The 22,759-nt window shown below is 39.3% G+C and overlaps 1 protein-coding gene across 6 annotated transcripts in view; it reads right to left on the bottom strand.

Annotated features, from left to right (window-relative positions):
- Positions 1 to 22,759, bottom strand: part of ZNF280D (zinc finger protein 280D) — a 99,816-nt gene that overhangs the window by 41,785 nt on the left and 35,272 nt on the right. For 4 of the 6 annotated variants that reach the window (XM_073652920.1, XM_073652922.1, XM_073652921.1 and 1 more), the window contains exons 3-9: positions 18,708 to 18,773; positions 18,267 to 18,625; positions 12,895 to 13,009; positions 10,392 to 10,607; positions 9,623 to 9,823; positions 9,435 to 9,544; positions 7,211 to 7,440 (exon numbers count right to left, since the gene is read on the bottom strand). In XM_073652920.1, the coding sequence (XP_073509021.1) occupies positions 7,211 to 7,440; positions 9,435 to 9,544; positions 9,623 to 9,823; positions 10,392 to 10,607; positions 12,895 to 13,009; positions 18,267 to 18,625; positions 18,708 to 18,773 (1,297 nt within the window). The remainder of the gene's footprint in view (positions 1 to 7,210; positions 7,441 to 9,434; positions 9,545 to 9,622; positions 9,824 to 10,391; positions 10,608 to 12,894; positions 13,010 to 18,266; positions 18,626 to 18,707; positions 18,774 to 22,759) is intronic. The other 2 variants (XM_073652924.1, XM_073652925.1) reach the window with 2 other exon arrangements.

The following is a 22,759-nucleotide window of genomic DNA, read 5'->3' on the forward strand; positions in this document are numbered from 1 at the left end:
TTTTATTTTTTTAAATCCGTCATATGGTTTTAAATGCCCATATCTCTTGAACTGCACAGTGGATTTAAATAAAATCAAAAGCGGATTACACAGTGGAGCAGCAGGAAAAAAAATAAAAAGGAAAAACTGGCCACTTTTAACAAAGTGACAAGTCTTCTTTAGAAACTTGCAATAATAAAGTACTGTCTTTTAAACTCGGGTGCTGTTGAAGATAATGGATTATACACAGGCGTTAACTTCACGCAGAAATTTGTAGGTTAAAATTAAAAGCAGGGCTGTGGAGTCGGAGCCCATTTAAGTGGAGTTGGAGTCGGTATCAAATGGACCAACTCCTAAAATATATAATAAATTGGGTACAGTAGTTCAAGGCAGTTTGTGGGGAATATTTTTTCATAAGAATTTGGGAAAGTTATGAAATGTCCTATAAATGTCTGTCCTATTCCTGATCTAAGGGTCTAGACTTTTAGCGGAGATGAATCTGTGCTGCAGTAAATTTATCACTTAAATATGAGCCATCTATGAGGGAGTCGGAGTCGGTGTCATGGAAATTGTGGAGTTGGAGGTTTGGCTTACCGACTCCACAGCCCTGATTAAAATGACAGAATTTGGTAGCCTGATGACCAAAGCAAACTGAGGTATTCTGGAAAAACAAATGATTGACAAGATTTGAAGCTTGATTTGGTTGTGAAATCAATTTAAAAGTATTTTCAACCTACAGAACAGAAACATGGCTTTATAGAGCATGATTTATCTATAGTCTCAGGGCACAGGACTCTAAATGCACTGAACTCATGCAGTACTACATTTCCCTTGTAACACCATTACTTATAAAATGCACAATCCTTTTAAATATTTTGCTGTTTTTTTATTGCTAATATTTCATAAAATGTTATTTTTCATTGTTTGCTTAATTTTAACTGAATTTCTGATAAAGAAAATAACCAGAAAAAAGTACTAAAAAGAAACTGAACATGCAGGAGTAGCTGTGAGATTTCTGCAACAACACTAGCCGAATTGTCAATGCATCATAAAATGCTTTAAAAAGGGGTGCTCTCAAGTTTGAAAGTTACCATCTATGCAAAGGATAAGGAAACTTTCCAATCGCTGGGGGTCCAACTGCCGTGGCCCCCACCAATCCTAAGAGCCCTGCCTAAATGGAACGGAAGTCGATCATGCACACTGCCTTTCCATTCATTCTAATGGAGGGCCAAGATCAGCCAGTCATGGGATCGGTGGGGGTCAAGAGTACATATAATATGCCAAGTTAACCCAACATTGGCACCAGAGAAATCATAGATACTACAACAATCATACAAAAATTAACTAAACTAATCATACAACACTTTTATCAAAATTACAATTTATAGTCGTGCTATTTTACAAGGGGAAAAGACAGCAGGCAAAAAGTCATGACTGACATGTCTTGAATGCATACATTAGTTCCCTGCTGTTTGCAAGACAAATTGCCTGTGCCTCAACCTGCATCTTTGCTTCTAAGTGTATGTAATAGCGATTTTAATGTCTGCAATTACATGAAGCTTTTGTTTTCCTTAATGATACTAGCAAAGGCAAATCTGTTCATTTTAGCTTGCAGACTATGCCCTTTGTAGACTTAAGCCATTCTTCAGCTTCACATTCTGCCATTTCAGCTTCTCTTTGCGGGTCTGTATGCAGAGGAACTATGACCTTCTCTGCCAAGCAGAGGTCCTGAGACAAACCTGTCTCCCTAATGAAGACGATCACAATGTCCTTTTTCTGCTGATTTAGAAACCAGAAGTTATTCAATCAAAACAGCACAATCAAATAGCAGCTTTTATCACAGGCAAAAATACAACAATTATTCATGTGTAGTCCCCAAACAGACTTGTGCTGATTACTGGGAAATGTAATTAATCTGAATGGCAGAGTGCAGCACAAGCGACTTTTACTTGTGGTTGAAGATTCTTCACTGAACACAGTGGGGTCATTTATGAGATCTGACATTATGCCCTTTAACCAGCAGCTATACAAGATAATTCATATATCAGCAAAGTTATGCTCCTCACCGGCCTCCCGCCCTAGCTATGCGGCAATCATCTGGTATATGGGAATTTACCATTTATGATAAAAACATAGCCTGGTTTCATATCTATACCAGCATTATAGAGCACACATTTCATGCCACAAATTTAATTGAATTTTTTATGCTATCTTTATTTGGCTAGGTGTCTGATATACAGCACTGTGCAGAAGTTTTAAGCAGGTGTGGGAAAAAAATGTTGCAACTTTAAAAAAAACTTCTATTTTTTGAAGGTATTAAGATAATTTTGTTATCAATTAACAAAATGCAAAGTAAATTAACAAAAGAGAAATGTAAATCAAATTAATAATTTGCTGTGACCACTTTTGCCTTCAAAACAGCATCAAAGCCTCAATTCTTCTAGGTACACTTGCACTCCGTTTTTGAAGAAACTTGTCAAGATTGTTCCAAACATCATGCAGAACTAATCTTCTGTGGATGTAGGCTTGTAGAAATACTTGACTCTTCATGTAATCCCAGACAGACTCGATGATGTTGTCATCAGGGCTTTTTGGGACCATATCATCACTTCCAAGACTCCTTGCTCTTCTTTATGCTGAAGACAGTTCTTAACCCTTTGTGAATATGGACATAACTGTACATCCTGTCCTGGGGTGACAGTGGGTGGATAATGCTCAGGAGCTGAGCTTCCTCCATACGCGACTGATGCCGGCTATATTTAAAGGGGTTGGCCACTACTTTTACACTGATGCTCTATCCATAGGATAGTGCATCAATGTATGATCAGCCGGGGTCCCGCACGCAGCACCCCCGCCGATCAGCTGTTATCTGTGCCGCCGCCGGCGACCGGAAGTGCTCACCTGCGCGGCTCTGCTGTCAACTGGTAGTGGCCGTCGCGGTGTACAGCAGATCCACCTCCCATTCAATTGTGGACGTATGTTAGATATGGCATGAAAACTGATAGCCCAAAAATGGATAGCAGATCAGGAGCCTATGATATCAGAATTTATTGATAAAGTTAACTGGCTAGTAAATTTGGAAAAAGACATATACCTAAAAAGAGATGCTATCTCTAAATTTGACAAGATATGGGGTCTATGGATTGATGGCTCTGGTTTGACATCTAGTGAACTGAGGACATTTCGCCTCTGCTTGCTTTGAGTTATGTTTATATGATGCCTCAAATTATACTTCTTTGAAAATTAATAAAAATGTTAATAGTACTTCCAAAAGTTATGTGTAATTGGATTGACTATTGTTACTATGTTCAAATATTTGTTCATCTAATTATGCTGGTTTTGCAGTGCCAGGATGTATAAATAACTCATGTTTAATTAATGCTTCTTAAGTTGGGTGGAGAACTGTGTTTCTCCAATGTTTGTCTGGTTGTTGTTGTTGTTTTTTTATTTTTACCATTGTGAACATCTTTATAAAAATTAATAAAGAACATTTGATTTAAAATAATTTTTTTTATATATATAAAACGCCATAATGAAAAAAAAATAAATCAGAATTGCGTTTTTTTCAGTCACCAGTCTTCCTTAAAAAATGTAATAAAAAACAATCAAAACATTTCTTGGATCCCAACATATTATCAAAGGAATCAATAGCTTAAAGAAGTTGGCCACTACTTTTTATGATTGCCCCAATCGATGGACCCTGTGCCCCTAAGTGTTTTTCTAATTACCCCCTGCTGTCCTTCTTGCTTGTGAGCGGCGCTATCACTGGCCGCTCACAGGCATCACGTGACCCACAGTGGATGCTGGGCTGTGGGCGTGGTTACCCAGCGCATCACACCGCGCGGAGAAACCCCGCCCACAGCCCAGCATCCACCGCGGGGACCGTGTCACTGATGTCACGCCTCACTTGATGTGACATCAGCGGGGGGGTCACGTGATGCCTGTGAGTGGCCAGCGGCAGCGCTGCTCACAGGCAAGAAGGACAGGAGAAGGTAATTAGAAAAACACCTGGGGGCTCATAAAAAGTAGTAACCAACTCCTTTAACATGCAAAAGGCAAGCCTTTACACAGCTCCATTGATGGAAAGGTAAAAACAATACAGAACTCAGGAACGGTCAATGGATTTTATTTTTTACAAACATCTGAATTTTTTTTTTACCACTTAAAAGAAACCCCCCCAAAATTATTATCATTATTTTGTGTTTGGGGGACAATAGGAGTCATCAATAATTCTGTGTTTGAGGGGTCATACTGTGTTGGGGGCCATGGGGTGTCATTATTCTGTGTTTGGGGGATCATAATGTGTTTAGGGGTACAGTGAGTGTCATCATATTGTTCTGAGGGAGTCGTCATTCTGTGAGGGCTATGGGGGATCATTTGCACCATTATACTGTGCATACTGGGCTGTGGGGGTCATCATGCAGTTTGGGGGCTGTGGTGATTATGATGTGCTTGGGTTATGGGGGGGAATCATACAGTGAGGGTCATAATTCTGTATATAGTGAGTTGTAGGTGATCATACCGAGTGGGTGTCATTATTCTATGTATGCGGAGGCCGTGGGGTCCAAGATGCTGTGCAGTGAGCTGTGGACCATCATACTGTGTGAGGGGGCTGTGGGGACATTATACTGTTTTTTGGGGGAGTTGTTGATAGTACAAGGGTTGAATAACAGAAGCAGTATGACTTACTATTTATTATAAACGATAAGAATCAGTAAATTATATTGTTTTGATCTGCTCAGTAATAGGCAATAAAATTAATATAAAATAATATGTTAATACGAACATTGAACAGAATTAATTTCAACATTCTGATTCGGCCCTCCACAAGTCTCAGTCTCTAATGTGGACCCTTGGGAAAATGAATTGCCTACCCCTGCCTTAGAATAAAGTTAGACTATTGGCCATTATCGGTTGGTTAGGCAAAGGTGTATGATGGTCTTCTGATTCTTCCCCGACAGATGATGGAGGAGGTCAGGGTTGGGAAGTTCACATTATAAGACCTGATCCTTTGTTATTTGTTAGTCTGGTAGCAGCTTTCTCCCTTTTTGCTTTTGAAAACATATGAACTTTTGACTAAGCTGAACGTTCATGTGTAAGGAGAAGTCAAAGGAGATAGCCATCAACTGAAAGATCAGCCAATATTTTTTTAATCTGTTTGGGGGTGTTAAGGGTTACTCTCAAGTTATCCACCATCTATCCAATTTCTAAGCAGCATTTGAATGAGATCATGAAATATAATTCATAATGCTGGTACTGTAGTGTGCTGTGAACTTTACATCCAGAAAATCTGTAGCACACCTCACCCATTGTCACGCCAGGTGTGGGAAAGACTTAGTGCAACACAGAGGGAAGAGAGAAAGGGAGCCCAGACACTAGGGAAAGGGGTGAGTGGAGACCTCCTAGTCTGTACTAATGTCACCCTGTCTCAACTACCGTCCCTATATTGCTCTTCACTAATCGCGTGCCTCGCCCTGACTTTCCCTGGCATATGGCTAAGGCTAGGGAAGGAAGGAGATGAGCATTAGTCGATCTCCACTAAACTCTATAGACAACAATGGTAGACAAACAGGGGGGAATTGCTTAGCTTTAGACGACTCCAAACAAATGTGCACACGGCCTCAAGCTCCAGAAAGGACGAAGTACAGCTCTTGCTAAAGCCTCACAAGTAGTAATGAATATCGCCGGCACCTCCCTCTCAGACACACCAGGTATTTATACACCCAGGCCAGTGAGCTAATTAGCCAGAGGGAGGTAGCCGCTGGGTGCTAGAGACTGCCAGCCTTTAAGAAGATGTCTGCAATGCCAAACGTAGAGATCTCCTGCAATTAACTGCCGGGCGACTGTCTGTAAAATCTGACACACTTGTGACACCTATGTGGACATACCTTTAGGATTGTTAACAATAATACAATTTAGTTTATGACCATCTTCATGCCTTGTTTACTGCAGTGAAACATTATGACTGGGATGGAAAATGATAACTAAAAGACTTGGGATCTTTTCACCTATGTACTTTTACTTCTACTGATAGTAGAAGCCCTAGCATTATGCCAGGTCCATCATACAAACACTGGTTGTAATGGCACCTGACAGAAACTTGTTTTTTTTGTTGAGGTTTCTGTCATTCTGGCCATCAAAACGAGTTGTAAAGTTTATTGATTCCCCGTTGAAAGATACTAAGGCAAAGGTGAACAAGCCTATTTTCCAGCTTTTTTATATAAAAAAAAAAGAGGTGAGGAGTATGCGACAATTTTTCGTTGTTCATGTGAGGTCAGTGAAAAACACTGGCACATTATAATCTTTGAGGCTATCCAAATGAGATTTTTTTTTGCTGCAAGTGAATGGCTTCGCAAAACTAAATGCTCAGTACTTAGATTCCATCCGTATCTGTATGTATCTGTCTATTTTCTAATTATTGGTTGAAAAAAAAAGAGGCTTTTTTTGTATAGGAGAAAAACAAATGACACACAAATGTTAAAAAGGTAAAAATAGACACAGAGATCAGAAATGCATGAAAATCAGATTCAGCATACTGAAGAAAATCGTCCACATTTTTCGGATGAAAAAGTCATAATGGTTTTCAGTCACAAAAAGCACCATTCTTAAAGAGAAACCGTTGGGTGCCTCAAGTCCCTCAAACTGCAACCATTAGATTATCTATGCCCTATTCCCGCATTTTAATAAAGTTCTTCATGTCCCTAACAAATGCTCACTTCTGTGCTAAAACAAATTTTAATGGATCTCTCATCATATGCTACTTATGTAGAACTAGTTAGAGGGGGTGTCAATTCACACAGATACTGTAATCATGACCTTTTCGATATATATTATATGAAAATGTTGTGCCCAGAATATATTTTAGTTTTATTTCTAAAGATTACCAACTCTTAAGCAAATATTCTGCACTTCTGGTAGAAATTCAATTAATCAAGTACATTTCATGTCCCATTGTTGTCATGACATTTACTGTACATATGTATATTTAATGTATTCTACAATTCGAATAAAATAACTTTGTTACCATGTAAAATAACTACTTTTTTAATTTATTAGTATAGTGTGGGCATAATGTTTATATGCTTGCATTCTCACAAGTGAAAAGCTTAAACTGTGCTTTTTCCTTCAAAAAAATCATGCAAAGATTGATTGTTCAGATATTGATGCACAGTGAAATTACCTCTCTTCAACGATCACACATCTATAATAACCGTGGACTCTTGGCACTTACTTTATATTGTTCTTGAGAAGTTTTTGACAGCTAAAACACTTGAATGTGGTGTGAGTCTTCTCTTCTTGATGTATCAGCTGAAAATCTCCAGCATAACTTCCATAATAAAAGTCACTAACAAGCATGATCAACTTTCCTTTTTCAATATCTTCCGTTGTATTTAGTGGTTTGGAAGCATCAGGGTTTATTACTCCATGGAAAAAACTCTGCATTTTCTCTGGACAACAATACTGTGATAAAAAAAGAAAAGGGACATTTAAGGACTCAGCAATGTATTCTGAGGACAAAAGATTAAAATTCAATCGGCCCAAAAAATCACAATAGCCTATTTTGAGGACATGAATGGCAGGTCATGAATATTAGGTTAGTAGGGGGTCGACTCTGGGAATCCTTGCCAATTTGCTAAGTGAAAAGGGTATGTCTAAATTAATGCATCTACTAGATCTCTGTTGCCGAAAAGGTAGAGGCACAGGAGAGCTGTAAGTGTAGAGCCCACTCCACTGCACTTGCAGCTCATTAGCATACTATTTCAACTATGGATTTCTCTAAAGCAAGAGAGGTAAGGATTTACAGCACCTTTACATACATGCTCTTTGCTTGGGGGTATACAATCCTGATAACAGGTTGCTGTTAGTGATGAGGGAGCGTGTCCTGTTAACCCTTTTGGCGAGAATGCTCGGGTGCTCGCCGAGTATCTTCGGTGTGCTCGAATGTTATGTTTGAGTCACTCCGTGTACATGATTTGCGATTGTTTGACCGCTTTAATACATGTGAGGAATGGCTAAGAAACAGGCATTCTTCACATGTATTAAAGGTGTTAAACAGTCGCAAATCATGCACACGGAGTGACTCAAACATAACATTCGAGAGGTTATATTTATTGCTAGGAAAGCAATAGCACTAAGATGGATGGGGGGGAAGCCTCCCACTATCAACCAGTGGAAAAAGTTAGTGAATAATATAATACCATATGAGAATATATTATATAGAAATAGAGGATGTACCCAGAAGTTCAAAAGGATCTGGGAAAGATGGTGTGACTCGCCCCTAACACACCTATCACCTAATACCATGACTTCGTCAATCTCACATTATGAGCCCTGATATGTGCTCCTTTAAACACATGGAAAGTGATATATGATATATATATAGACTAAAATAGTGAACTTCTGATATAGCCATAATTGGTACGTGTACTGAATTTTGATAAAGAACTAGCTAATTTAGTACAGAGTGCAATGCTTCATGATGGAACCTATGTTTCAATCTTTAATTGTTTACTCTAATTATTGAGAATGTGATGTTACATTTATGTTACTGTATTGAATGGATAAAGGTAAATGTTTGAATTATTCTGACCTTATAATATGACATTATATGTTTGTAACTTTTATCCTGTGGAATCTTTCAATAAAGAGTTTAAAAAAAAAACATAACATTCGAGCACACCGAAGATACTCGGCGAGCACCCGAGCATGCTCGTAAATCTTCAGTAACGAGCATGCTCGCTCATCACTAATTGCTGTATCATTACCATTACCAGGCAACAAAGGCAACTGTATGCTTCACACATAGTGGTAACAGTTTGCATAAGACCACTTCTTGTTCCTGCGTGAAAGTGCCCCTGTGCACTAGGGTAAGATCCGCACAAACTCACATTACCGCACAAAAAACTCCGCTGAACACTTTTAGAATCATAACGCTGACAGCGCACACGTCATCCAACATCAGTGACCAAACACACAAAACCTCCATTGGCTGAATGGGCAAAAGTTCTCAGACACATTCCAAAATCTTGTAGAAAGTTTTTTGGGTTTTTTTAAGAGTGGAGTCTATTATAACTGTAACTTCATATTAGAGGTTGTCCACCTTTAGGGACAATTTTGTTTTCACCTAAAAATGCATTTGGGGCTTAAAGTCAATTTTGCAATTGGGTTTCAAGAAAAATTTTGCAGTAGGTGATATGCTGCACAAAAATACTGATGTGTGAATAAGGCCTTAACTGTAGGCAAGCAGATGACATCTTCTGAGATACCTCAGTGACACGAATGAAAAGGTTTTTAATTTGTCCGTCCACTTAAAGTCCATTAAGTTGTTAAGATAATTAGAAATTTTAAAATGTGATTATAAAACTGACACAAACTCATAATATTTTTGTCCTTTGTTTCTTGACTATTTGATTGCCTGAAAAAGGAAATAAGGTATAGTCAGCAAGCATTATTACCGTCATGTGTTTCTTCATAGGCTCCAGAAGGTTGAAGTGTATGTTGCACTTTGGACATGCCCGAGGGAATGGTGTTCCATTTTTTGTTGGAGTTGTGGCTGCATTAGTACCTAGATATGGGAAAGATGAAACAACCGTCAACTTGTTCTTTAGGGAAATACTAGGTAACAGACATCATTTTAAAATACCTTTAGCAGGTGTATTTTGTAGTAGGGTAGGTTGTTGTTGTCTAGCAGGTGGCGACATTGGGTTAGAAGCAGTAATAAATGCTGTAGCCGGCCTTTTGTCTGCTATATTCTCGTTGGTTTTGGGCTTTTTTGGAGAGACAATCAAGTCAGCAGTTGAGGAGCGTTTTTCTATTAATGCATTTTCATTTCGTCCAATGTTTGCTTTAAAGAGAAAAAAAAATAAAGACAATGACTCACTTTTCCATACATCAATCATACCAAGTCATATAGACATTTAAAGTTAACTTATTGTCATGCTTGTTTTTTTGTAAATCTTTAGTAAATTAGAATATATGAAACTGTGCAGTATTCAGTATTTATTATCCAGAAATCTGGTCAGTCTGAAAAATCAGTTTAGTGAGAAACAGTAACTACTGAACACACAAGTAACTACTGGACAGGTATGAGAAGGGGAGGCGTTACCTGCAGTAGTTTTCCCTCATAGTGCATGTAAGGCTCCTGCTGTGAGATGAGATGGGGAGCAGTAGAGACAATGTATCCAAACATTATCCAACTATTAAAGCTGGATTCACTATATATCGCACACCTACAGCTGTCTAAAAAAGGAATGGAATTGTGCTGTTTTTTTTCTTTTACATACATTTTTCTCTCTTGTTGAACAGGTGTAACTCTGAGTTATTGTTTTTCCTGGTATTCAATATCAGAACATTAACAGCTCAAATTGTGTGGATGTAGTTGTCATTTCAAGCATAAAAATCCATTTTGATACCTGCTGCGTTTTGCATAAACATAGTTTGTTGTGTTTTCTGGGATTGCAGTAGCAAAGGCTGCTGAAGACCTGGTGCTAGATTGCGGAGGTTCTGTGCCATCGATGGGACTGGAGGAGTAGGTCTATGGATAAAACTGGGAGCTGTCCTTGCTGGAGCTGAAACGGGGCGGAATTGGGGTAAAGGTTGCAGTGGCCGAACTAACGGAGAGCAGCTTCCTGTAACAAATATAATATACTAAATTTACCAAAATTACTTTGGTAGATAGTCCTAATGAGCGATTTCCATAAATAGTTTACCAACCTATAGGCCACTGAAAAGCTGGCACATTTTATAAATGGAAAATATACAGAATTATAATTAAAGAAGCACTCACCATCAAAGTTTTTATCCTCGTAATATATTGCAGTCATCATATTATATAGCACTGTGTACTTACAATTGCTCATTTTGCCTTTCTACCCAGTTAATTCTTCTCTTTTCCATTAGGTCTATGACCTCACGTGATTAAAAAATGACTAGCTGAATCCTTCTAAACTCTATGTAGAAACAGGAAGTAAATTTTTCCAGGATGAGTCATGAGTCACTGCAAAAGTCCCTGGTAGGGGGTAGGGGGGAGGAGGGAGCATCTGGATCAGGAGGTGAATGAAAAATGTAAGGAAAGAAGACTTCCTGTTTCTACATAGAGAAGAGAAAAGAAGAATTTACTCTGTAGAAGGGCAAAATAAGCAATTGTAAGTGCACATTGCTATATAATATGATGATTGCTATATATTAAGATAAAAAATTTAGTATTAAATCTGGAAGGGAGCATACTTCCCAATATTAACATTTTCGCAGACAAGCATCCAATGATTTTTTCATTTTATCGTATGCTCGACCTATTACAGATTACTACATCTTTGCTTACACTTTTATTAACACTCAGAGTAATGACTATCATCTCTGGTCTTAGGAAGCCATGACCTGTCTATATTACAGCATATGCTCCATGTGCAAACAATATGTCCCACATAATTCAATATTTCATACAAGCTTGCAGTTAATTTACCACGTTAAATATATATAACGTGACTTTCTTCTAACAGATTAAAGTTTAATAGCCGAATGTAAACCTGCACAAACACTAGGGAACTAGAAAGGCAGCATACATTTTATTCAGAAGTACTGACATACAACACAGCTTAGGTCCTGCTCGTATCAGCACAATTTTTCCCTTCCATTGGGTTAAAATTGTCAACGATGGCAGAAGAGTAAGTTTAGTAAAGATAAAAGGAAAATCTGATTTTTTATTTCCTAAATTAATATAAATTGATCCGTCATACCCATCATGGATACTATAAAATTTGAACCCATGAAACAAATTTGAAATGTTTTAACAGCATTGTCTTTCCATTTTATGTGACTGTAAAACATTGCGATGAACAAATACAGCTCTGGCAAAAATTAAGAACCCACTGCAAAATTTTCAGTTTCTCTGATTTTTCTCTTTTTATTTTTGAGTAAAATGTACATTGTTGTTTTATTCTATAAACTACTGACAACATGTCTCCGAAATTCAAAGCTAAAAATTTTGTATTTATTTGCAGCAAATGATAAAAGCGTCAAAATACTAAAAAATAAACAGTGCTTTCAGACCTCATATTACTCATGTTTTAACTCAGGAACAGTTCAAAAATCAATACTTGGTGGAATAACCATGATTTTTAATCACAGCTTTCACGCGTCTTGGCTGCTTTCCACCACTCTTTCCATGCTTTCCAATAGAAAACTGTTCAGTGGTCTCTTAATTTTTGCCAGAGCTGTATATGACATTAGTTACCATCCATTGAACGTCTGGGCATTACAATTAATGAACTGATGACCCATGATCATATAATTCTGAAGCACACCAAAAAGTCATGAAATCTGGCCATTTTTGAACATGTCTAAATGGGAAACAGAAGTTTTCAGGTATGTGCACACAAGGTCTTTTTCAAAAGCACCCAGAGAATGCTCAAAAGAACAAGCCTATGCTTTTCTGTAAAAACAACCTGCTGTTTGCATGTTCAGGCTTTCGAGCGTCTTAACTGCTTCAGGTTCCCAAATGTCGTCAAGAGGTTAAAAGAAGTGAGCTTTCCGTTCTACAAGCGTTTTCCGCTCTATAGACTTTGCAATACAAGTCAGTGGGAAGGCTCAGAAGAAGCCTGGGAAGTTTTTTGAGCATTTTCTCAGTGTTTTTTTCTTGAAAAAACGTTTGTAAAACTGCACTTAAAAAAATAAAAAAACACCACTGGAAAAACGCTTAAAAAAACTGTAAACTGTCAAAAACGTGAAAAGGTGTTCTGTGAAGAACAACAACAAATGCTAAAAAAAAAAGACACTTCGGGAAAAAAATACATGGGTGTTTCCGGAAGCAGCTTCCTCTTGAAAGGCTTGACTGAAAAACACGTTGTGTGCACGTATCTTTAGTGGATTACATAAAACCATAAAGCAATCTATAAAATAATAAAGAAAAACCCATACCTGCTGGAGTAAATGTTTGCAGACTTTGGTATTGTGTTAATGATGTGTTTGGTCGCAACGTATACATTACATTTGAATTGCTAGAGGAAACTTGGGGAGAGTTCATGATGTAATTCTGAGGGAAAAATTATACATGTAAATATAGCAAAAATGACAGCAAAGAACACATAACCAAAAATATAAATAAAGTCATTGTACACCATTACTTTTTTCTCCCCATTTACACTTAAAAAAAAAAAAAAAAGAGGTGACAATAGATTCAGAACAGGCAGGAATCCTAAAGCATGAACCACCATTCACCTTCAAGTTATAACCTACGGATTAGTATGTACAAAAGCTCATGCAGACAACCAAATGTTTCATTGGAATTTCCCTCTCTTTGGCTTGTTCTATATGGCAACTGTATCTTGCAAAACTCAGCATGCCCTACTTTTACCTCCATTAAAATGCCCAAAATAGGAATGAGGGTTGAGAACAAAAAGACAAAATACTGAATAAATGCTAACATTAAGACACAGTTATACATGGACAAGAAATGCTTTATTTCTTGTACCGTATCACATCCATATTTTTTTTTTTTACTTATGCATGACCAAGAAAAAAACTATATAAAACAGAACAAAGTACAGGGACACCTAAACAACACTTGGTTCCCAACAGGGATACAACAAAAATCAAAATCATTTGAATCCTTAAGGCTATATATACACACCTTAGAACCAATTAAGCATAAGGAGAGCAGAGAGGACAAACCGCACCCCGCCACCCCAGGTATATTATTACAGAGATGATCTGACGAGGTATGGCACGTCACCCTAGGTTCCCAGAAAAACAGTAGGATTGTGAGACAGGATGAACAAAAAAGACCAGAGAAACAGGGCAGGGGTGCAATAGGTGATTATCAAAGTAGATATAAAAGTTGGTCACATTCATCTGGCAACACATAGTTCACCATAAGGGGGTTCTGATAATTGGGAAAGGAATGGAATTCCAGGTGTCATGGATTTAAATCACAAATATCACATACCGGGAGTGACTCAGAACCACCCGCTGTGATCCTTGAAGTGAATAGCTCTCTGCTGCCCCCTATCGTCCGGACAATTACACTATTGGTTGACGATCAACGGAGGAGGCCACAGGCCGTTCGCACTTATTGGACAACTAACAGTGTGCATATGGTATATACACCTCCGGATTCCAACACATGGAATATGTGTAAATACCCCCGTACAATCACCGCTAACTCCACAATAACCCCAGACTACTCGCTGCCACTACCAGTTGTTTTTCATTCAAAATACACAGGCTAATGGGAGGCCTGGTTTCTGGTAGCGTATGGCTTCGAGACATGGTTACAGAACAAAAAGAACAGAACTATTAAATTTTATATTTAAGCCAAAAGGAAGCAGTGTTTATAAAAAATATACAAAAGATTTCACAAAGGGGACAAAACAATACAGCATATACTGTTGCAGAAAATAAAAGGGATTAACAAGAAAACTTGTCAGAAACTCTCAGAAACAATTCAGTTTAGACAAAGGAGAGTGTTTCTTTTGAAGAACGTCCAGCGGACAAGAATCATGCATACACCGAAATGTATCTCTCTACATGAACCCGGATCATAATTCGGCTTGATCTCTTATCTGCCCCTGAGTCCCACCCACCCACTCCCCCGTGATGACCTCACATGGGCCAGGTTGTGGGCTGGTCTCAGCCCTTCACGATTTTATGAATCCCCAACTTATGAGATAACTCCTCTCCGTATGATCGCAGAAGCTCGAGATCGATGCCATATTTTCCATCAGGATTTTAGCTTTACTTAGATAGTAAGCATGGAATAGCTGTTGTCAGTTATCTGGTTAATGTGGGGTTACAGTTATGAAAAATGATGCGTCTTCTTCCCTTGTTAGCCCCGGTGCTGAAAATGTATGTTTCATCAACATCGGATTTATACCAATTTCGATATTCAATATTTCCTTTTGGAGACATATGTCTGTTGCAGGTGCAACACTTCTTTTAGGGACAAAGGTTTCTAGTGTAAATGTAAAATATTTCCTTTGAAATGACAATGGATTTCCTGCTGACAAAAAGGTTTCTTCCACTGCCCTGCTTATGTATAAACACATGTACTCTTTTGTTGTTCAACTTTTAAAAAGATTTCTCCAGTCTAATTTAAATCTTTGTCTTTCTCACAAAAATGCACCTTCTTTCAGTCATCCGGCTTCAAAAGGCCTCCATGCATTTTGACTATGATGGTTCACATCTCATTGTACATTGCCATTTACATAAAGGCAGCTTTAGATTGCTAGCTCCTGGTTCTTTACTGCAAATGGGAGAGGGGAGGAGGGAGAGGGGTTTGGTATCAGGTAGTCTGTTACTCTATCAGCTATATGTTCCCCTGCAATTTCATGTGGCGTAGAGATGTTAATATTTTCTACAACACATATTTCTATGACACCTACTTTTTTATGACACCAGCCATTAAAGGAGTTGTCCAGTACTCCAGTATATGCCAATGTGTTTTAATGATACATAGAAGCTTCTTTCTAATAACCTCCTAGTGCTGTTTCTGCCTGTGAGTGGCCGCTCACAGGCAGCACCTGACCCCCGGCTGCAGCCGGCTCTGACATTCGCTGACGTCATGACAATTCCAGGCTGCAGCCGAGGGTCCCTCTTCCGCGTTCCACCGGCGGCTGCTGGGTTGTGGGCGGGGTTACCCCACGCGTCACTCCCGGCATCCACTGCGCGCTCTCCCTGTCCCCATTCATTGAGAAAGCGTGCGGTGGATGCTGGGTGTGACGCGGGGAATAACCCCACCCACAACCCAGCAGCCACTGCGGGGACCGCCTCACTTGACGTGACATCAGCGGGGGGGGTCACGTGTTGCCTGTGAGCAGCCACCGATAATGCCGCTCACAGGCAGTACTGGACACCCTTTTAACCCCTTTACGACCTTGGAGGTATAGGTGCGTTCAAGGTCTCCTCCCCGTTTGATGCCGGCTCTGGCGATAAGCCCGCATCTTTTCCGACACATGACAGCAGATCTGATAAGCTGCCATGTGCCCCGCGGCTGTTAACATATTAAATGCCGCTGACAAACTCCAACAGCAGCCCTACTATGTGTAACACAGGCAATCAGATGATCGCAGCTTCTAGTTTCCCATGGAGACTACTGAAGCATATGAAAAAAAAACATGTTTTTAAAAATATTAAAAAAATATAAAAAAGTTCAAATCACCAGCCTTTCACCCCATTCAAAATAAAACAAAAAAATCAAAACTACACATATTTGGTATCACCGCATTCAGAATCGCCCGATCAATATAGAAAAATAATTTATCGGTAAACGGTGTAACAAGAAAAAAGGAGTTAAAACGCCAGAATTACATTTTTTAGGTCAGCTTGCTCTTAATCACATCTCTAGCACATGGGATTAGCACCTAGAAAGATATTATGTACAGGAGTTGGAAACTTGTACTATTGTGATAAAAGCTTAGACCTGGTCTCATGACAGTGGGAGTGGATTGACAACTTACGTGGGAGAATGGAAATTTGCTTCCTCTGTTCTCTCAATAAGGAGAGCCCTAAGTCGGCCTCCCATAATGTCATAAAGTGGAGGGATAGTTGGTCCGGCGGATAAGAAAAAGTGAATGACAAACTGTTTTGAGAAACTCTAGTTTCCTCACAAGCTAATTCAAAGGGTGTCCTGTCACTATTAGATGAAGATTTATCAGGCACTCATGAATGGAAAACGAGGTCATCTAATCCAGGAGGGAAATATGGATTCCCCAAGACCGGATACAAAGAAAACTGCGATATAATACGAGAGTGAACCATTGGGTCTTCACAACAGGTGGGAGTATGAGAATGGTCTTTTAGTCATTTTAGAAATTCTAGATCCAACCAAGAAGAGGATAAAGGGAGTATTTTTGTAAAACTTTGCTCAATCTCACACAAGGTACCAGAATAGCTTGTACCTTGTGTAGTCACATTCATATTTCAATAGGTCGTCTGAATGAGACCTAACATACAGTATAAGGGAGCCATATTGATTGAATTTCCACCTCTTTAAATTTATAGTTCATTGTACAGCATAACGAAAATCAGGCAGAAATAAAATGTGGTTAACCAGCGAGCATTTAAGTAGTTTTAAAATTAAAAGCCACAATTTAGAAGAGTCTTATCAGAAATATACACACACACGTATATATATAAGATCATTGTTTTGCTGACAGGACAGAAAGGTGCTGCCCAATACATTTTTCTGTCTTGACAAAAAAAGGGTATCCTAAAAACAAAGGAAGGGTGTACAAAGCCTGACATGTACTGTATTTTTCGTATTATAAGATGCACTTTTTCCTCCAAAATTTCGCCCGGATGTACCTGCTGCGGTTGTGGATGGGAGGTTGTGGGAGCGGCAGCAGCGGAGGAGTGGGACACAGGAGGAAGGAGCGGGCTGCTGCAGCTAACACGTGTGCCCGCTATTAAAAACAATGAATATTCACTGCTCCCCACACCGATAGTCCCTCCCACCTCTATACACTGAAGCCGGCGCGAGAGGTGAGAGGGACCATGGGAGTGGAGAACAGTGAATATTCATTCTCTTTAATAGCGGGCACACATGATCGCCCAGCCACTGCAGGAGCCGGCGGCAGCGGCTAACAGTGTGATTTCTATTAAAGAAAATTAATATTCACTGCTCTCCACTCCCATAGTCCCAGGCATGGGGAACAGTGAAAATTCCGGCAGCTGACCTCGGCGTGTGAGGTCGCATGGTAGTGACATCATGAGCTGTGAGGAAGAGGACGGAAGATAATTAGAATCCTTTATTTTTTATGTGTGCAGCGTGATGGGGTGCAATATATACCATGATGGGGGGCCATGTATACCAGGTGCCAGGATTTGGATGGGGGCAATGTATATCAGGATGGGGGCCCATGTATACCAGGATGGGGGACTATGTATACCAGGATGAGGGGGGTGCATGTATACCAGGAAGGAGGGGGGGCATGTATACCAGTAGGGGTGGGGCATATATACCAGAAGGGGGGAGGCATACATACCAGAATGGGGATCATATATACCAGGATGGGGATCATATATGCCAGGATGGGGGCATAAATACCAGCATGGGGACATATATATATATATACCAGGATGGGGGATATTAGTACAGAATTAGGGGACATTACCCCTATAACAGTGTCAGCAGCAAATCCCCCCATAACAACGCATCATGACTACATTTTTTTGCTTCAATTTTTTTCTATTTTCCTCCTCTAAAACATTGGTGCGTCTTATAGTCCGAAAAATACGGTACGTCTTGCTGTGTAACAGTTTTACAATTTAAAATGTGATTTATCAGTGATTACCTGATTTAGTATTACTGGCTGTGCAGTGATGGTAGCAACAGGTCGTAGAGCTGGCTGAGACACAGAAGGAATTGTAGGATTTCTACATACTGGAAGAGCGTTTGGAACAAACGTCTGAGGTCTACAAACAGTCTGCATGACTGGATTTCCCCTGGGTGGCTGCTGTGCTGGTATACATCCAGCTGCAGGTCTTCTTATAGGTTCTTGCATGCCTACTAGTCTTGGCGATTGTTGAACAGTGGCAGAACTATTTATTGGTCTTGTAACCGTTTGGTACATAGGTCTTACTTGCTGAGTTACAGTCTGTGTTGCAGCAGGGGGTTTGAAGTGGTTATTAGACATCTGAAATGAATTGTTACCTACAAAATAAGATAAAAACTAGTGAAAAGGAGTCATTTAAATGAGAAAACATATGAAGAATTTACTGTAAGTATAAAATACCTCTGTTAGGAAGACCATTCTCTGACTGTGCAAAAGAACCATGTTGTCCTTCTGTTGTCTTGCCTGCTAAAATTAATCACATGTATGTAAATATATTTGCACTAAAGACACCAGTCACAAAACGACTACATGACATATATACATATACACCAATAATTATAACACATGTTTAAAGGTTATCTCAAGATAAATCCTCAGGCGCGCTCCTAAAGATTGACAGTTCGGACCAGGGACATGGTTGCGCCTTGGTGTGAAATGAGCACTCTCCCAGGCTGCTTTGTCTCTGCAGCACGGGAGAAGCTCAGCTGCCTGAAGTTAGCCGAAAACAGAGATGTGGTCAGCTTCAGGGCTTCGCAAGGAGTAATGTAGAGAATAGGACCTGTTGTTGCTGCACGCTCAGTGCCTAAGTAACGGCCAGGCAGGGACTGCAGTGTGGCCAGCAACTTTGGCATCCAGTTGTACCCCTTTAAATAATTTATGGTAACTATGCCCTTTCTCTCCACACTGTTCTCTCCTATTGGGGTAGCTTTGCATGTGTTAAAAATTATACATTTGGTGGAAACCACTGTTGGGTTTTGCTTTGAGTACTCATGATTTTGGCATTTTTTTTTAAGTATAATTAAATCGAGTAAAATAAAATAAGAAAACATTAAAAGAAATGTCACTAGGCTTTTGCCACCTAATCTGAGAACATCATAATACAGGGGCAGAGACCATGATTCCATCAATATGTCATATACTGGGCTGTTTGATGTAGTTTTAATAAAATACTATTTTATCAGCAGGAGATTCTCAGTATAGGACTAGTAAACCTGCTGCCATGTAGTGCTCCATATTCACAATCTCCTTATAGCTAGCTCTACCCCACCTCTGATCATCAACTTTTTGCCTATGCACAGTGTACACTGGAAGTTGCCAATCAGTGGTAACTTTAGCAAGCTGGAATTAGAGTCTCTGCCCCTACATCATGCTGCTCAAAGATGGAGTAGCAGAAATCTGTTGACAGATTCCCTTTAAATTCACTTCTATAAGTTTCTATTTGAAGTATATGCATGCAAATACATGCTGGTCTGAGGAAACATCTGTCCAATTCTGAAAGGTGTCGTATTCCGTATTCATTTATACAATAGCATTATTTATTCCCCATTCTGTATCTTTATTTTTCACTATTAAAGATGCATGGGAATTTGCAACCAGGGCTGTGGAGTCGGAGTCGTGGAGTCAGAGTAGGAGCCCATTTTGGTGGAGTCGTAGGAGCCCATTTTGGTGGAGTCGGAGTCGGTATAAAATGGACTGACTCAGACTCCTAAAATCTATAATAAATTGGGTACAGTAGTTCAATGCAGTTTGTGGGGAATATTTTTTCATAAGAATTTGAGAAAGTTCTGAAATGTCCTATAAATGTCTGTCCTATTCCTGATCTAAGGGTCTAGACTTTTAGCTGAGGTGAATCTGTGCTACAGTAAATCTTAAACTTAAACATGAGCCATGTATGAGGAAGTCGGAGTAGTAGAGTCGGCGTCATGGAAATTGAGGAGTCGGAGGTTTGGCTTACCGACTCCACAGCCCTGCTTCCAACTATCACATAAATTCCAACATGACTGGATAATTTTAAATGTATTCTACGTAGACTGCATCCAACTTTATTCCTAAAAGAAATTGTAGAAGAAATGGCACATTCAAGTGATTGTAGTTCTAATAAAAGAACAGTTCTAACAATTGCTGTTCCTTCTGATATTTCTTATTGAAATGTAACAACAACTGGATGTTACTATTTGTCCTGTGAATTAGGCGTGTTTTTACACCACTGATCCAATCAATATTCAATCTAAATGTGTAACATCCAGGTAAATAGCAACCATGGCATATAGGGGTTATGTAGTGAGGGCTTTGCCAATAATTTTTACGGTTGCTCAGTATGGAGTTAGGTAGTTGTCAGCGTATAGAGCTTTTAGAGTACATAATGGCAGCGTGCATCAGCCTAGCTTTTTTTCACTGCAATGAAAACTATATTGAACTATGCTTTTACTACTGAGGGATTCCATAAAATATTATATAAAGGGCAGCATATGTTCTTTATTTTGAGAGACAGTGTGAAACCAAATAGCATATGGTTGTATACTTTGAGGGGGAAGATTCCGGTGTATTCACACAAATTTAGAGTCTAAAGGAAAATTATTTCAGAGAACCACATTGTATGTAACAAGTAACTATAAAATCACAATGTAAGCAATAAATACAGTGAATAAAGGAAAATTAACCTGATATATTAAAAAAAACAACAATAAAATACCATTGTTCTAAAATGATGAAGTTAAATCATACAAAAGCAGTCTGTGATTAACAAATTTTCTTAGTATATACAGTGCAAGTGATTCCTGTCATCGTATATCTCTTGTCCTAATTGTAGACAGATTCATGTACAGGTGCATCTCACTATATTAGAATATCATCAAACAGTTAATTAATTTCGGTTCTTCAATACAAAAAGTGAAACTCATTCTATAGAGTCATTACAAACAGAGTGATCTATTTCAAGTGTTTATTTCTGTTAATGTTGATGACTATGGCTTACAGCCAATGAAAACACAAAGGTCATTATCTCAGTAAATTAGAATATTTTTGCATCAATTACTGCATCAATGCGGCGTGGCATGGAGGCGATCAGCCTGTGGCACTGCTGAGGTGTTATGGAAGCCCAGGTTGCTTTGATAGCAGCCTTCAGCTCATCTGCATTGTTTGGTCTGGTGTCTCTCATCTTCCTCTTGACAATACCCCATAGATTCTCTATGGGGTTAAGGTCAGGCGAGTTTATTGGCCAATCAATCACAGTGATACTGTTGTTTTTAAACCAGGTATTTGTACTTTTGGCAGTGTGGACAGGTGCCAAGTCCTGCTGGAGAATGAAATTTCCATCACCAAAAAGCTTGTCAGCAGTGGGAAGCATGAAGTGCTCTAAAATCTCCTGGTAGATGGCTGCGATGACTTTTGGTCTTGATAAAACACAGTGGACCTACACCAGCAGATGACATGGCTCCCCAAACCATCACTGATTGTGGAAACTTCACACTACACCTCAAGCAGCGTGGATTGTGGCCTCTCCACTCTTCCTCCAGACTCTGGGACCTTGATTTCCAAATGAAATGCAAAATTTACTTTCATCTGAAAACAACACCTTGGACCACTGATTAACACAAAAAGTCCCAGATCAGGCATTGTTCATATAAATACCGGGGTGCACAGCCGGGGAGTCACGGCCCTGCAACCCCATCCAACTCCAAGTTAAGACATTTAACAAATCAGGAGGAATACGGAGTATTATGGATGCAAATAAAAACAATTTTTATTGGGTATATATTAAAAGACATAAATAGATAAAATGCAGACAGAACAGACAAAAAAAAAGCAGCAGTCCAGGTCTTTTTCTCCTTGGCCCAGGTAAGACGCTTCTGCCGTTGTCTATTGGTCATGAGTGGCTTGACACAAGGAATGCGACACTTGTAGCCCATGTCCTGGATACTTCTGTGTGTAGTGGCTCTTGAAGCAATGACTCCAGCAGCTGTCCACTCCTTGTGAATCTCCCCCAAATTTTTGAATGGCCTTTTCTTAACAATCCTTTCAAGGCTGCGGTTATCCCGGTTGCTTGTGCACAAAGTCCTACCACAGTTTTTCCTTCCACTCAACTTTCCATTAATATGCTTGGATACAGCACTCTGTACTCTGTGAACAGCCAGCTTCTTTAGTAATGACCTTTTGTGGCTTACCCTCCTTGTGGAGTGTGTCAATGACTGCCTTCTGGACATCTGTTAAGTCAGCACTCTTCCTCATGATTGTGGCGCCTACTGAAACAGACTAAGGGACTTTTTTAAACGCATCGGAAGCCTTTGCAGGTGTTTTTTGTTAATTATTCTAATTTACTGAGATAATGACTTCTGTGTTTTCATGGGCTGTAAGCCATAATTATCAACATTAACAGAAATAAACACTTCAAATAGATCACTCTGTTTGTAAAGACTCTATATATGAGTTTCACTTTTTGTATTGAAGAACTG

Source organism: Phyllobates terribilis, unplaced genomic scaffold (assembly GCF_046119375.1).
Source record: "Phyllobates terribilis strain yellow unplaced genomic scaffold, ASM4611937v1 Scaffold_11__3_contigs__length_659146591, whole genome shotgun sequence".
NCBI classification, from domain to species: Eukaryota; Metazoa; Chordata; class Amphibia; order Anura; family Dendrobatidae; genus Phyllobates; species Phyllobates terribilis.